Source organism: Helicoverpa armigera, chromosome 29 (genome assembly GCF_030705265.1).
Source record: "Helicoverpa armigera isolate CAAS_96S chromosome 29, ASM3070526v1, whole genome shotgun sequence".
Taxonomy (NCBI): Eukaryota; Metazoa; Arthropoda; class Insecta; order Lepidoptera; family Noctuidae; genus Helicoverpa; species Helicoverpa armigera.
In genome coordinates, this window is record NC_087148.1 from 89,933 (window position 1) to 104,864 (window position 14,932).

The following is a 14,932-nucleotide window of genomic DNA, read 5'->3' on the forward strand; positions in this document are numbered from 1 at the left end:
CATTTGAGCGCATCGGCGAAAAATTGCGGGCCAAGCAGATCTGTAATCTGCATTGCGTTTTCTATATTGTAATTTTAGTTCATAGATAAACATACTTGCGCAGGTGCTTCCTTGCTTCTTGGATGTCTTGGTCTTTTTCCTTCAATAAGTACTTTCTGGTTCCTTTCACAAAGTTCTCGTAGTGATCATCCCAACTGCAAATAATAACTATATTTAAAAAATACATTAAAAACAATTACAAGAGGTATCTGGCCTACTTCAGAGGGGAAGCCCTGTAACACTTCACATGAAAAAGAATTGTTTCACAACGGTTGCTAAATGACGGAGATATGCGCAAACAAACATATAAGAGATATCGCATAGAATAATAACTAGAAAACATTGAATTTAATATCTAGTTAAGCCATTGATGTAAAAGAAATAGTTTATATTTCAAAGATAAACAATAACTACTTATTCTATTTTCATTCTTGTCTGTATTCTGTCTGTGTCACTGTGTTCATATACTAACTTGATAGTTTGGGGATCTAGATTATAAATGGCGGCGTCCTGGGGCGTTAACCTCGCTTGTAACCTCTTCACGTTGTTCGTTTCAAAGTGCCATTCGCGCACGGAGAAGAATCTTAGCACTTCATTCATAGCTTTCAGACGCTGGCTGACAGTTATCAGACTCATTCTGAAATTAAATATAGAACAAATTCATCATTTTTATTTACTTTAAATAAGTAGGTACAAGTTAAGTGAAAGTAGGTATATATGTGTTTAAATTCAAAAACTACCATTTTGGTAAGTACATTTTTATAGCGACAACATTATCATTTACGTTACATTCTACGCAGAATTTTTATTTAAGGAATGATTTATTTATAATATCACCTTGTTTTAATTCTAAGCAGTTTGGTGACATACTCAGCGATGTGCAGGGGGAGAGTTTGCAGTAGAGTTTCCATAGCTTTTTGTGTGACTCTGAAAAAAATACATTACCTTTAATATTTGCACATCTTTGACAGTTAGGGCTGCCATCTCGAATTTCGCCAAACCAGGACAAAGATTTAAAAAAACCCGGACATTTGACGTAAATCGCATCTTACACCGAATGAAGTTAGTGGTTTGTGTCATAATGCCGATAAATACGTAAATACAGTAAGGTGCTTTCTTACATGAAAAGTGTCCGGGTTTTCCCCGGACGCTTCTTGAAAACCCGCCCGGACGTCCCCCGGACGGGGTTAAAACGAGGACAAATCCGGGGAAACCCGGACGGATGGCAGCCCTATTGACAGTTGTTGCAGGTCAGGAGCCAGTAACTCTGACACCAGTTATAACGAGGGGTTGCCCGGGTAACTGGGTTAAGGAGGTCAGATAGGCAGTCGATCCTTGCACACTGGTACTCAGCCGCATCCGGTTAGACGGTAAGCCAACCCCAACATAGTTGGGAAGAGGCTCGGGAGATGACGATGATAGTCTCATTATTAGTAGCAGAATGCCCGCTTAAGTTAAAACTGCTATTGCGATTCAATTGATATCCAATTGATACGTTATTAAATTAGCCCCAGTTGTATAATAGCTTACTTATTCTCGACACTGTACCCACTGGGGTACCAGAAGGTGTTATCGAGCGGATGACCCCGCAGGTTCTTGCGCAGCGCGTCCTCGAAGTCCCCCCACGTGGTGGGATTCTCACAGGTACTGCAGTTGTACACCCTCACATGTTCAGGCCTGTGAGCAAAAAACTACCATTTTAGAAGATTTTTATTTTACATTTGTATAGTTATCGGCACGAATCTTGAGCTCTGACCTACATCTGTGCAGAAGTGATTTATTAGTAAAGAACCAATCCCGAATGACGGCTATGACGCGATGCACTGCCAATCACCGCTTTAACCCGCCCCCGCGCCTCACTACGTACCACAAAAGGGACCCAATAAATCACTTCTGCGCAGGTGAAGGTCAGAGCCCAAGATTCGTGCCGATAACTATACAGACACAATAAAGAAAGACGACAGGAAAGAAATAATTTATTTACAAGATTATGCTTATTTATAAAGAAATCTCTTCCAGTATACCTGCTACCTAAATTACGCCGGCGCCACGGGCCCTCCCAGGCATGGGGGTGTAACACCGACAACTTCCAGACTACGGGTTGCTTTGTGAAAGTTTCTATACCCACAAAGTGATTTCCGGCCGTCCCGGGAATCGAACCCAAGACCTCGTACACAGCAGTCGTATCTAACCTCTTTCCTCATTTACCTACATAATTTTCTACCATTCAGCATTCCAGTAACGTATTGAAACAGTAGGGTCAATATGTTTCCTCTAATATTAATAACTGATGTCCGGATCGCGTGAGGTCATGCATTGTGTTTGCAATGACGCTCCATATTATTATTAATAATGTCTATTGGGTTTGTTAATGTAAAGGCTGTTTAGTTTGTGATACTTTTCCTTAATTTATCATCTGTTTCAGTTTTCCTGTGTGGCTATGGTACGAATGAAATGTGTTCTGTAGGCAAAGGAAAACGGGACACTCAGTATAAACATAGTTGCAAAGTTGTCATTTTTATAGATGACGTATTTTTGTTGCTGATGTAACAAAAAATACGGAAAAGTAGAACAAAATGAATATTTTGACGTGCTTCGATTTATTATTCATTTTATAGATAAATACGGTACGGAATCCTAGGTCCGATCTCGTTATGTACAGTGTGTATGTAAAATTGTTATACCTAATAAATAATGTTGTGTGTAACACATGGCTGAGCATTAGTATATTTTAAGACCTTTGTATATCCATATTTGACGCGACAACCTTTTATGCTACCTACATGACGTTATTCTAAATCCAATATGGCGGACCATCCAATATGGCGCTTTTACAATATGGGTATTAACTAATATAATTTGACTCGACAAGCTTTCACGATCAAATGGATCGTTTTTAATGAGGTTAATAGTTGATAGGTATCGAAACAAAAAAATAAAAATATATTCTTTCAAGTTTTTAATTTTTTCCTTATATTCCTACTCACCGGTCGGTGGCAGTCTCCCAGGCGACAGCCAGCAGCGTGTCTATAGCGATGTCAACAGGTAACATGTCGGCACCAGCGCGGCTTCGGCAGCAGAACACGTGGAGCAGGCCCTTACCGGCGCCCACCACGACGCCCGACGGACCGTTCAGGTTCTCTATCCAGCCGGGGAACGGGTTCCGGAGGGAAGAGATCACTGGGAACAACATACAAATAGTTCTAACTAGCTAAACTAGTTTCTGCCAGCGATTTTAACTGCATCAAGTGGGTACCTCTGCACGAACCCGTAGTGCACCCATAGTTCACAAAATCACAAACATTTCCTTGGACACGGGTGCACTCACTTTACCTTCACTCTCATAGCGCGACGGGACGGTAATCCGACACGAGCGGAGCGAGATTACATGCATGGCCGACATTAACGTGCTCTCCGATGCACGAGTGTATCAATCACCAACTTACAGACTCCGGGCTGCTTAATGAAAATTTCTAAAATCCACAAAGCTATTCCAGCACGACCCGGGAATTGAACCCGAGACCTCGCGGGTGTGCGTTCGCGCAGCGGAATGTTGTTGAATTTAAAGATTTTAATTATGCAGATAATTAGTGTATGACGTCCTATAATTGTGTATGGTAAATAAAATTTGTGTATGCAGCCATTGTGGAGAAATTCACAAAACAGATTCCGCTGGGCGAACGTTGGCGAACGTTGTCCTGGCGGAACTTTTATCCATAGACTTTAGAAGAAAGAGATGTGTCAAAATTGTGTATTTGTGTATAATTGATTATGTATGAATGAAATCAGTGCATGCATTAACTTCGGAGAAATTCAAGCTACGCGAACGTTTGGTCATTAGCTAGTTTTCATAGCGCGCTGTAGATTTTACATACGTTGTTTTGAATTTGTTTATATTTGTTTAAAAACAGAGAAAAGTCGTAGGGTTTAAAAGATAAAAATATAAACGTAAAATACACTTATTAGGTCTTAGTTCTTAAAGTATGCAGTTTGGGGTCTAGATTTTCACGTTTACACAAACCTTGTCAGAGTCTCCAACATGTTGCCAAGTATCAATGATGTTCCGTTAGTAATTAAAAAGTTATAGGATATTTTATCATGATTTTATGATGAATAGATCACTGTTTACAAAGCAGTCGAATATCACGACGTTCTAAAGGAATTGCATGGTAAAATGTATGCCAATAATTAGTTTAATCATTCAACTGTTCACTTGCAAAATTTCATGTCATTAAATTCAGTAATTAAAGAAAGACAATTATAATACTGACGGAGCATCGAAAACCTACATAATCCGACCAAGTTCGGATAGCTACAAAAAAGCGGCCGTGCCATATGTCTAAGAAACGTTCTTAACTTGGAAGGTTAGTATTTATTAATATGGCACAGTTGCGTACACAAGCGCTAGGCAAAAAATAAAACAATGCTTCTTGAATGAAAAATATTTTTTTAATAATAATGCCACTATCTACGATAAAAATAAATCTTCAATTAACAAGTACTTCTCTATTTAAATATCCGTGTACCAAAATATTTTTATTATCATTACTTACATAAATTACTTAACTAGGTGATTAAAAATAACATTACTAAACGTTACGTATTTAACTAAAATGTCGTAGATAGTGGCGTTATTATTAAAAAAAATATTTTTCATTCAAGAAATGCAATTGTTTTATTTTTTCCTAACGCTTGTGTACGCAACTGTACCATATTAATAATTATACTAACCTTCCAAGTTAAGAACGTTTCTTAGACATATGTAACGGCCGCTTTTTTGTAGCTATCCGAACTTGGTCGGATTATGTAGGTTTTCGATGCTCCGTCAGTATTATAATTGTCTTTCTTTAATTACTGAATTTAATGACATGAAATATTGCAAGTGAATAGTTGAATGATTAAACTAATTATTGGCATACATTTTACCATGCAATTCCTTTAGAACGTCGTGATATTCGACTGCTTTGTAAACAGTGATCTATTCATCATATATCATGATAAAATATCCTATAACTTTTTAATTACTAACGGAACATCATTGATACTTGGCAACATATTGGAGACTCTTACAAGGTTTGTGTAAACGTGAAAATCTAGACCCCAAACTGCATACTTTAACAACTAAGACCTAATAAGTGTATTTTACATTTATATTTTTATCTTTTAAACCCTACGATTTTTTCTAAATCTGTTTTTTAAACAAATGTAAACAAATTCAAAACAACGTATGTAAAAATCTACAGCTCTCTATGTAAGCGCTTTATATGAAAACTAGCTAATGACCAAACGTTCGCGTAGCGGAAACTTGAATTTCTCCGAAGTTAATGCATGCACTGATTTCATTCATACATAATCAATTATACACAAATACACACTAATTTTTGGACACATCTCTTTTCTTCTAAAGTCTATGGATTAAAAAAAGTTCCGCCAGGACAACGTTCGCCAACGTTCGCCCAGCGGAATCTGTTTTTGGTGAATTTCTCCACAATGGCTGCATACACAAATTTTTATTTACCATACACAATTATAGGACGTCATACACTAATTATCTGCATAATTAAAATCTTTAAATTCAACAACATTCCGCTGCGCGAACGCACACACCTCGCGGTCAGCAGCCGCGCTTGCTACAGCTAGACCAACGAGGAAGTTAAAACTCTTACTGATTACTGATTCGTGGACGAAGGCTAGATAGCTGTTGAACTTACCGATGCTAGGTCTGAAGATGGCGACGGGGTACCCCCTGTTGCCGTGCTCCTCCACCACGGTCTCCGCGAGCGCCTTCGTGAACGTGTACGTGTTGGGCTTCGGAGCTATGTACCTGACAATTGACAACATACAAATTGAGTTGAAAGGAGCCAGCAAAGTTGTAGGGACACCTTTTCACACACGGTCGGTAAGTCCCATGATAAGTTATTAATTAAAATTATGGGTGCTAACACAACTGATAACCTACACATATAGTTACATACATATATTTAGACCCAGACCACAGTCATCACACGTGCTCATCACACAAATGTTGGCCGTACTGGGAATCGAACCCTGGACCATCAGTTCGTCAGTCATGTTGAGACTGCTCTATCGAGGTCGTCAAATATCTCTCTCTTTTCTGCTATGTATCCCACATGGTGGTGCAGTCAGCTTTCTTCATTTGTCTTCTTCACTTCTCTCTATCTACAGTATCTATGACATCGCTCTAGAGGTCGTCAAATATAATAGAATATTTCTTCTTCAGTCACTTTTGCATATTCAGTATATCTTAGACACCATTGACTGTGTTTCGGATGGCACATTAAACTGTAGGTCCCGGCTGTCATTGAACATCCTTGGCAGTCGTTACGGGTAGTCAGAAGCCAGTAAGTCTGACACCAGTCTAACCAAGGGGTATCGGGTTGCCCGGGTAACTGGGTTGAGGAGGTCAGATAGGCAGTCGCTTCTTGTAAAGCACTGGTACTCAGCTGAATACTCAGCTACAGGGTCCATACTGTACTATATTATTATGTAACACCTTTTAAACATATGGAGTGCAATAAACGTATTGAGTATTGAATCCGGTTAGACTGGAAGCCGACCCCAACATGATTGGGAAAAGGCTCAGAGGATGATGAGTCACTTTTGCATAAGTATTATTTTTTTATTTTTATTTAATTTTATTACTAACGTATGGTAGCTAGCTAGCATATACTGGCTGTGTTTTGGGCGCTGTCTTTTGTTAATTCCTGACGTTCAAAAAGTGCTGTTTTGCAGCCAAGTTTGAATAAATGAAGATGTAGAAGGGAATGTGATGTCCGGCATTGAAGGTACATCTGTCGTCTCCTGAAGCTGAATACTCACTGTGCGTTGATGGTAGCGAGGAGGTGTTCGGGCACACTGTCGGCGACGGTGAGGGCCTGGGCGAGGGGTACGGGAGGGGCGTACACTCGTTCTTCCACGCGAGTCAGCTCCGCGTTGCTGTAGGCCGTCGACACGTGGATGAAGGCCTGGAGAAGAAACAAATACATTATGTACCTATAGAATTTTATGATTTCATATGTATTTCATTTATACATATATGTGCGTGGACGGGTGTAGTGGAAGAGGACGGTCAAAGAAACGATGGATGGATTGTTTGAAAGTCGATATGGTTAGAAAGAATGTTACTTGTGAGATGACGGCAGATAGAAGAGTATGGAAGGAGAAAACATGCTGCGCCGACCACAAATAAAATTGGGATAAAGGCAGGAGGATGATGATGATGAAGATCTTGGGTCTCCTTACCTGAATATTAGGCAGTTTATCGCATATCTCGAGCAGTCGCTCCACCGAGCGAACATTTTGTTCCATGGCCACTCGGAGCGGCTCGTCGAACTTCAGAGTAGCAGCCGAGTGGAACACTATGGACACCTGTAACAGAAGGATCAAGTTTCATCAAAGTCAAAGTCATTTCTTTTTCTAATTGGACTATAAAAACTCTTTCGAAACGTCAAGCTAGTTCCACGGTTCCAAAGAGTTGGTCTCATGGTTTAAAAATTAAATAAAATTACACATACGGATTTTATCGCGTTAATTAATTCGTTTCCGTTATCCGTAAAAGTAGTTTCATTTAAATGTCTAATATTCGCGAAAGTGTTAGAAATCAATATTAATCAATAGTTTTCTAATTTCTTTAATATATTCCTGAGAGAGTTGTATAATGCAAATTAAGCTAATACTTATGTATGTATTTAACAACATGTAATTAATGTCTAAACCACGCCCGACAATAGATGAACCGTAATTTCAAAATGGGTAGGTATTCTAGAAAGTTTTCAATTCAATTCAATTCAATATATTTATTTCAGACTTTTCGGTCCATATAGTGTTAGTAATACATTAAAGATAATAACTTAAGAACTATGTTAGTAATTTTATTTGTACTTACAATAAAATAAAATGTGGGGAAGAACAAAACAACGCCTACCCTACATGCAGACCTATCCAATGCCTCCAGATCGGACTGTGGACATGATCTGCAATAACCCGCAAGTAGCCGTTGGGACTTCCCCTAACTATACGCATCAGCAATGCTGCTTTCGACCCCGTTGAAAAAAGTTCTAAGATATTTATAAGTATTTCAACTGAAGACATATTTTTTTAAAATACCTAACGTAAATCTGTAACGTCACAACTCGCGATTTCATAAAAATTGCATTGAGAGAGGAACCGTTTTTGAAAGTTCAATAAAAGTATTGCATTTTAACTTCCCTTCCCTTTTAACATATTCCTCTCCAGAACTGTTCCACATCCTATTGATCTTCATCCTTCAAAATAATATTAAATTGTAGACTTTGGCCTAGTTAGGCCAGTGTCTATGTGGTTGTGGCAATATTTTTTATTTTATTTTAAATATATATATATTTTGTGTGTTATATTTCTATGTTCTAACAATTTATCAATTTTTATTTATGTGTTTGTTTCAGTGCCGTCCTACTAACTCAACAAGTCCTACAAGAAGAGAAAGCAATTCCCTTTTTTTTTCTTAAGTTTTATTTCTTTCTTACATTTTATAATAATATATACCTACTTGCTTCTCATATCACTTGTCAGTGGCAGAATCGTCGACATCAACATCGACGACATTGATTGCCAGAAACAAAAAATAGAATAGACTAGTCGGAAACTGTTGGAAACTACCGTAGGTATTATCATTAACTAAATCTCTAAACCCGCAATATTACAATTTAAAAACAAAACTATCAACATACAGAATTAGTTATAGTTTCGTAACGCCATTGCGATAGCTTGTAGTGGCCATAATTACATGTAATCGTATCTACGGCAATGTTACAACATGGCGCTTGCATTATAAGTTGTTACATGTAATATTATATATCAAAGTCAAGCTTTGAGGCTATATATATATATATATGTATGTTAATAATTTGTGTCATCATCTCCCGAGCCTTTTCTAAACTATGTTGGGGTCGGTTTCCAGTCTAACCGGACGCAGCTGAGTACCAGTGTTTAACAAAGAGCGATTGTCTATCAGTCCTCCTCAACCCAGTTACCCGGACAACCCAATACTCCTTGTTAAGACTGGTGGTAGACTTACTGGCTTCTAACTACCCGTAACGACTGCCAGAGATGTTCAATGACAGCCGGGACCTACAGTTTAACGTGCCATCCGAAACACAGTCATTGGTGTCCAAGATATACTTAGAAAAGTTGCATTGGTATAATTGGTACTTGCCTGACCTGGAATCGAACCCACGCACTCGTACTTGAGATGTTGGTTCTTTACCCACTAGGCCAACACGACTTTTACTTTGTTAACAATTTGTGTAACAGTGTCATAATGTTACTTAATTAGGGATTTTAATTAATTCGGCAGCCTTACTAATTAGCTAGTGCACGGTTTCTCAAAGTGGGGTCCACGAACCTCTAAGGGGTCCGTTCGTAACATGTGTATCAGAGGTCCGTAGTAGGTCAGTTTGTGTGAACATATTAAGGAATTGTGATGTAAACTCGATGAAACGCATTGTAGTTCTGCCAACCTTTGTACATACTTTAGAGTGACATCGGCACCTTTTCACGTCAACTATGGGTCGTCATGAATAATTGACAGCCCTACCGAAACCAAGCATTACACCATACATCTTGCCTAAACATTTTTGTACTTAACGTGTTTTAACCGACTTCAAAAACAGGAGGCTTTTCAGCTCGACCTTTATGTCTGTAGATATATTTACACGCGACTGTCTCACGTCTGGCTGAATCGATTAAGTAGGCACGATGCATAGATTATCAGCATAGTTTTTGTCAGACTTAGGAGAAGGTTTTTTTTGTAAAAAGTTTTTACATTGAAATGTCGAAAATTAAATTACCATGGAAGCTATATATGGCTATGGATTACACATACAACTCTGCAGCATTGAGTAATTTTAGCAACATCCAATGCAACGAAATATTCATAACTATTTCGATATAGTTAGTTACAAAACTTGATTGGCTATCATTATACCCGATGTTAATATTGGAAGGGCTTAAGGGCACAGATAATATCAGCTACAACACAAAATGTCGGCCACGGTCGGTTTTCGCAGCGCATTCACTAAGTTTCGAGAAAGTTCCAAACATTTCCGTTGCTTAGCAACGTAAATATAACCTTTATAATGTACTTCTGTAGTTAATTTGAATAATTTACTCAATAACTTTGTGTTAAATAGTTTGGTAAGATTCCCGCGCTTTTTGCTGTCATGTTGAGTTGTGTCAAAATAATTTTCTGGCCACATATGTTTTTTTATAGCGTGGCCTAGTAGGTAAAGAACCAATGCATCTTTTCTAAGTTTGTATTGACTTTCTAAGTGTATCTTAGAGACCAATGACTGTGTTTCGGATGGCACGTTAAACTATAGGTCCCGGCTGTTATTGAATATCCATGGCAGTCGTTACGGGTAGTCAGAAGCCAGTACGTCTGACACCAGTCTAACCAAGGGATATTGGGCTGCTCGGGTAACTAGGTTGAGGAGGTCAGATAGGCAGTTGCTCCTTGTGGCACACTGGTACTCAGCTGCACCCGGTTAGACTGGAAGCCGACCCCCCAACATAGTTGAATAAAGGCTAGGCAGATAGATGTAAAATAAATGAATATGGTATAGTATAGGTAAGTGTCCCTGTACCTATAACAGAGGTCAGGATTTATTTATTTTAGTACTTAAGGTGCATTGCATAAGTTATGCGTATATATTTACGAGTTACAATGTACAATACATACATTATGCATTTTCTGATGTGTTTCCATATTTCATAATTTTCCATGTAAATGGCTAAAGTACCTACTTACCTAGTTATTTTTGTTTTTTTTTTCGGTTCTATTATAATATACTTTTTAACCATTTACATAGAATAATTTATTACCTACATATCTATCTGCCGAGCCTTTTCCCAACTATGTTGGGGTCGGCTTCCAGTCTAACCGGATGCAGCTGAGTACCAGTGTTTCACAAGGAGCGACTACCTATTTGATCTCCTCAGTACCCCAGGGGCGCGATTCTCCTAATTTTACTTAAGCGACATACCTACGATTCACGTTCGACTCGATTAGACTGAGATCCGATTCCGACCCGATTACGATTCAAGCGTATGTGGCATTCCGCTATTTTTTCTTTGAAATAAACGTTTTTATCCTTTTCTGTCATTCAATAAGGAATCATTTTGTCTGCAAATGATTTACGATTGCAAAATGATTGTACAGCAAACTACCGTATAGACCAAAATTACCAAAATAGCAGACCAATCGCACACCAATCAAATGTCAATCGAATACGATTGGCCTTTTATTAGTAGCAGAATGCCCGATATGGTTAAAACTGCTATTGCGATCATATTGCGATTAGATTTCTATTCGATTTTGACATTATTAACTTTTTGGCTGCTGACTACCCGTAACGACTGCCAAAGGTGTTCAAATAACAGTCGGGAACTTCAGTTTATCATACTGAGGAACTCAGAGGAACTCGTTATGACGAGATGGTCACCCATCCACGGATCGACCGCGGCACGCGTTGCTTAACTTTTTGATCGATCGATCCGCGATTTTACAAAACAAATTATTATACAATAATAATATATTATTTTCATTTTACATAAAACAATGCATTGTAATAGCTTTTATTACGTACTTATACAGTATAATACATTCATTATAAACTATTTAAAATTAAGTAACTTAATAAAATTAAACTAATGACTAACAAAACACGGCTATTTCAGTATACATTGTTATTTTAATTATTTAAGTTATTTGTTTATAGTTTTATAAATAACATTAGGGTGCAATATTAACATAACAAAAGGTAAGTATATTATGTAGGTAATAGTATCGTATTAATAAATGAGAACCTATTTATAAATATTTTTTCGTAGCTATACTGAGTCTGCCACCCTCTTCCGCTGTAGCTGCAGCGCTCGGGAGTGTCAGACTCTTACTGACTAAAACCCACAATATTCTTTCTTAAGCCCTCTATGTACCAGCGCCGCGGTAACAACGCCGCAGCCCAGGGAAAAGCCTGCTTTTAAAAGAAAATAAAAGAACATTTACCTCTTTAAGCTGTGCCATGCCGTCTGCCTCCATGCCAAGCTGAGGCTTGGAGACATCTCCAGAGACCACACACAACTTATCCAGCTGCCGCGGGTCGCGAGCTCGCACGTTGTCGAATACCTGACAACATTATACATTCATCTAAGATAAAAGTATTCAAACCAGGCTGAAAATCAGCACTTTTGAAGGTCAAATCTACAAAAGACAGCCCCCAAAACGCCCGCAGTTCACCTTCACATTTTATACTATAATTATTATGATGTCCTCATTGCCAGTTACGCAGGACATGTTATAGTGCACGCACATTTGCTTGGACACAGGTGCACTCACTATTCCTTCACTCTCATGGGATGACAATCCGGCACCACCGGAGAGAGATCAGGTGCGGCTCGGACATTTGAAAACTACCTTACTGTAAATGTGTTAAATTGTTTTTTTGATGATTTTTTGTAATAAAAACTGATTAAATTCAGAAAGATCTTAATCATAATATTTGATATTCCGATTGGATTTTCATGGTTTAATTTATTCATTTTAGAATTTGGAGCAACAATAACATAAAAAAACGTTAATACGCTTAAACTCCGTTAATGAGTTTTTTATTCATAGGTAAATTATGTAACACGAATCATATTTTTATTAGGTACATCTAATCATAATTATCATTCGCAGTTTTTTGAGGTTATAAAAACAAAAAACAACAGTAAGTATCTAATTATACTTAGTTTGGTTTTAAAATCACGTTTCGACAACGTGGTACCTACCTAAAACAAAATATGTAAAACGTCAAAATGTACCTACCTAGGTACTTGGCTTTGATTGACTATACCTAAGTACCAAGTACCAGTAAGTAATATTAATTGAAAAAAAAAACAAGTTAAAAAGAAAACAAGTTTTGAAGTATGTAAATCAATAATAAGTTAAGTAGGTACCTAAGTGAGTAATTTTTTTATGTTGGACCAGAAGTGGTTTTAAGTTGTTAAACCTCTTAGAGTAATTTATGAAAATATTAATTTTGAACTAAAAGAAAATACGTAAGAGAAAACAAAGTGTCGATCGCTGTGTAGATAAAAAGACGAATAAAAATAAATATTGCTGAGTTGTGCGTATAAAAAAATCTGAAAGTGACACATCATCATCATTAATTAGTGTTTAAGAAGTTATTTTTAAAATGCCTGAAGAAAATACGATGTAAAGGTTGTATCGAAAACTATATTTTTTACTAGCCGCTTTCCCGCGTTTTCACCCGCGTCCCTTGGGAACTACTGGCCCGTACTTACCGGGATAAAATGCAGCCTATGTTAGTCCCAGACTCGCAGATAATGTAACTTTCTAAGAGTGAATTTTTAAAAGCAGTCCAATTGTTTTTAGAGTTTATTCATTACAAACAAATCAAATCCTTTCCCTTTATAATATCAGTATAGAAGAATAGAATGCCTCAGTGTTGCCATACACAAAGTTCCCACATACCTGGGACTGCTTGAGTTGTGCCAGCCGCTTGTGGGGGGAGTGGCCCTTCTTGTCTCGCATGAGGAGGTGCAGCCTCCCCACCTCCGGGCACGTAGATAGCAGACGCTCCACCAGCACCTGGACAGCATCAGGAAGAATATAATCACCACTCCAAATGACTTTGCCATCCTGATTGCTGATTACGAGGTTTGTAAGCTAACGCGCTCGATACGTATGTAATTATAACTCGGCTGAAATAAAGAGTCTTATGTTACATCACATGTTGTAACATAGGACTCTTATGTATGTTATGTATGTTGTGTATCACATGTAGGTATGTTGTGTTTTCGCATGTTTGCGCTTTCTCAGGAGATTCTGTGACATCTCCGCTAGTAATTTGTTCTCTATGTTATTGCCAGAGACATTAAACATAGGTAATAATTTCGTATGCGCGAGGCATCAAACCATCGTTTTTAATCAATCAAGACCTGTCAAATACCTGTAGATTCTATCATGAAAAGTTCGAGAAAGCTCTATTCTCTACCTTTATTTTCTTGGTTTCACAAAGGTAAAAAAACTGCAAATGGCATAGAAATAAAACTGAAAATACGTACGCACTTTTAAAGTCTAAAAGCAATTTGTCAAGAAAAAGCATTTAATATAATATGCCTTGAACATAAATAGCTAGAATATTCAAGATACTTATTTTTTACAGTGCTTTTTTTCTAAACTATTTATTTTAACGATCATTGAAAACATGTGCAAGATAGTAAACAGGGAAATAAAATTAAATGTCAAATCGAGATATTATACTGAATAATTATTTTGATTATTAATAACTAATTATTTTATAATGAGTTTCTGCCTTATTTACATAGATATTTACAATACATATTTACAATAAAAATCAAAAACTATCCTAGTAAAACAAACAACTAAAAAGCGTCAAAAAATTCGTCCCCATCGCTGTCAACTGGGAGCGTGCCCAAGAGGCTGGCAGCATTACCTCGTTGGATCGCCATGCTGATTCTTTGTCCGAGGTAATAGCCAGCCTTCTGGTCACGAGAAGCGTCAACCAGCCGCCTTGAGAGATCTTTAAATAGAATGTGGGCATTCGGACCCCACGACCCGAGGGTTTCAACCCCAAACGGTTCGAAAATATAGTTTCCGACAAGGCCACTATATTTCCGCCGCTTGAGGTTCTCCGCAGCAATTCTTAATAACTTATTAATCAAGTTTGATGAAGTCTTTTCTCGAATATTGCACATATTTAATAATTGCATTCATATTCTTTTCTTATTTAATACCTACATATACTTTTGAATAATTAAGATCGGACTAAATGTCATCCATCTTTTCACTATGTACATAAATCGCCTA

At 37.7% G+C, this 14,932-nt stretch overlaps 1 protein-coding gene across 3 annotated transcripts in view; it reads right to left on the bottom strand.

Moving 5' to 3' along the window:
- LOC110383045 (putative fatty acyl-CoA reductase CG5065) overlaps positions 1–14,932 on the bottom strand; it is a 53,813-nt gene that overhangs the window by 1,234 nt on the left and 37,647 nt on the right. For all 3 annotated transcript variants that reach the window (XM_064042492.1, XM_064042490.1, XM_064042491.1), the window contains exons 3-12: positions 13,574–13,690; positions 12,104–12,223; positions 7,303–7,428; positions 6,880–7,025; positions 5,751–5,863; positions 3,027–3,219; positions 1,570–1,716; positions 877–966; positions 512–676; positions 96–194 (exon numbers count right to left, since the gene is read on the bottom strand). In XM_064042492.1, coding sequence (XP_063898562.1) covers positions 96–194; positions 512–676; positions 877–966; positions 1,570–1,716; positions 3,027–3,219; positions 5,751–5,863; positions 6,880–7,025; positions 7,303–7,428; positions 12,104–12,223; positions 13,574–13,690 — 1,316 coding nt within the window. The remainder of the gene's footprint in view (positions 1–95; positions 195–511; positions 677–876; positions 967–1,569; positions 1,717–3,026; positions 3,220–5,750; positions 5,864–6,879; positions 7,026–7,302; positions 7,429–12,103; positions 12,224–13,573; positions 13,691–14,932) is intronic.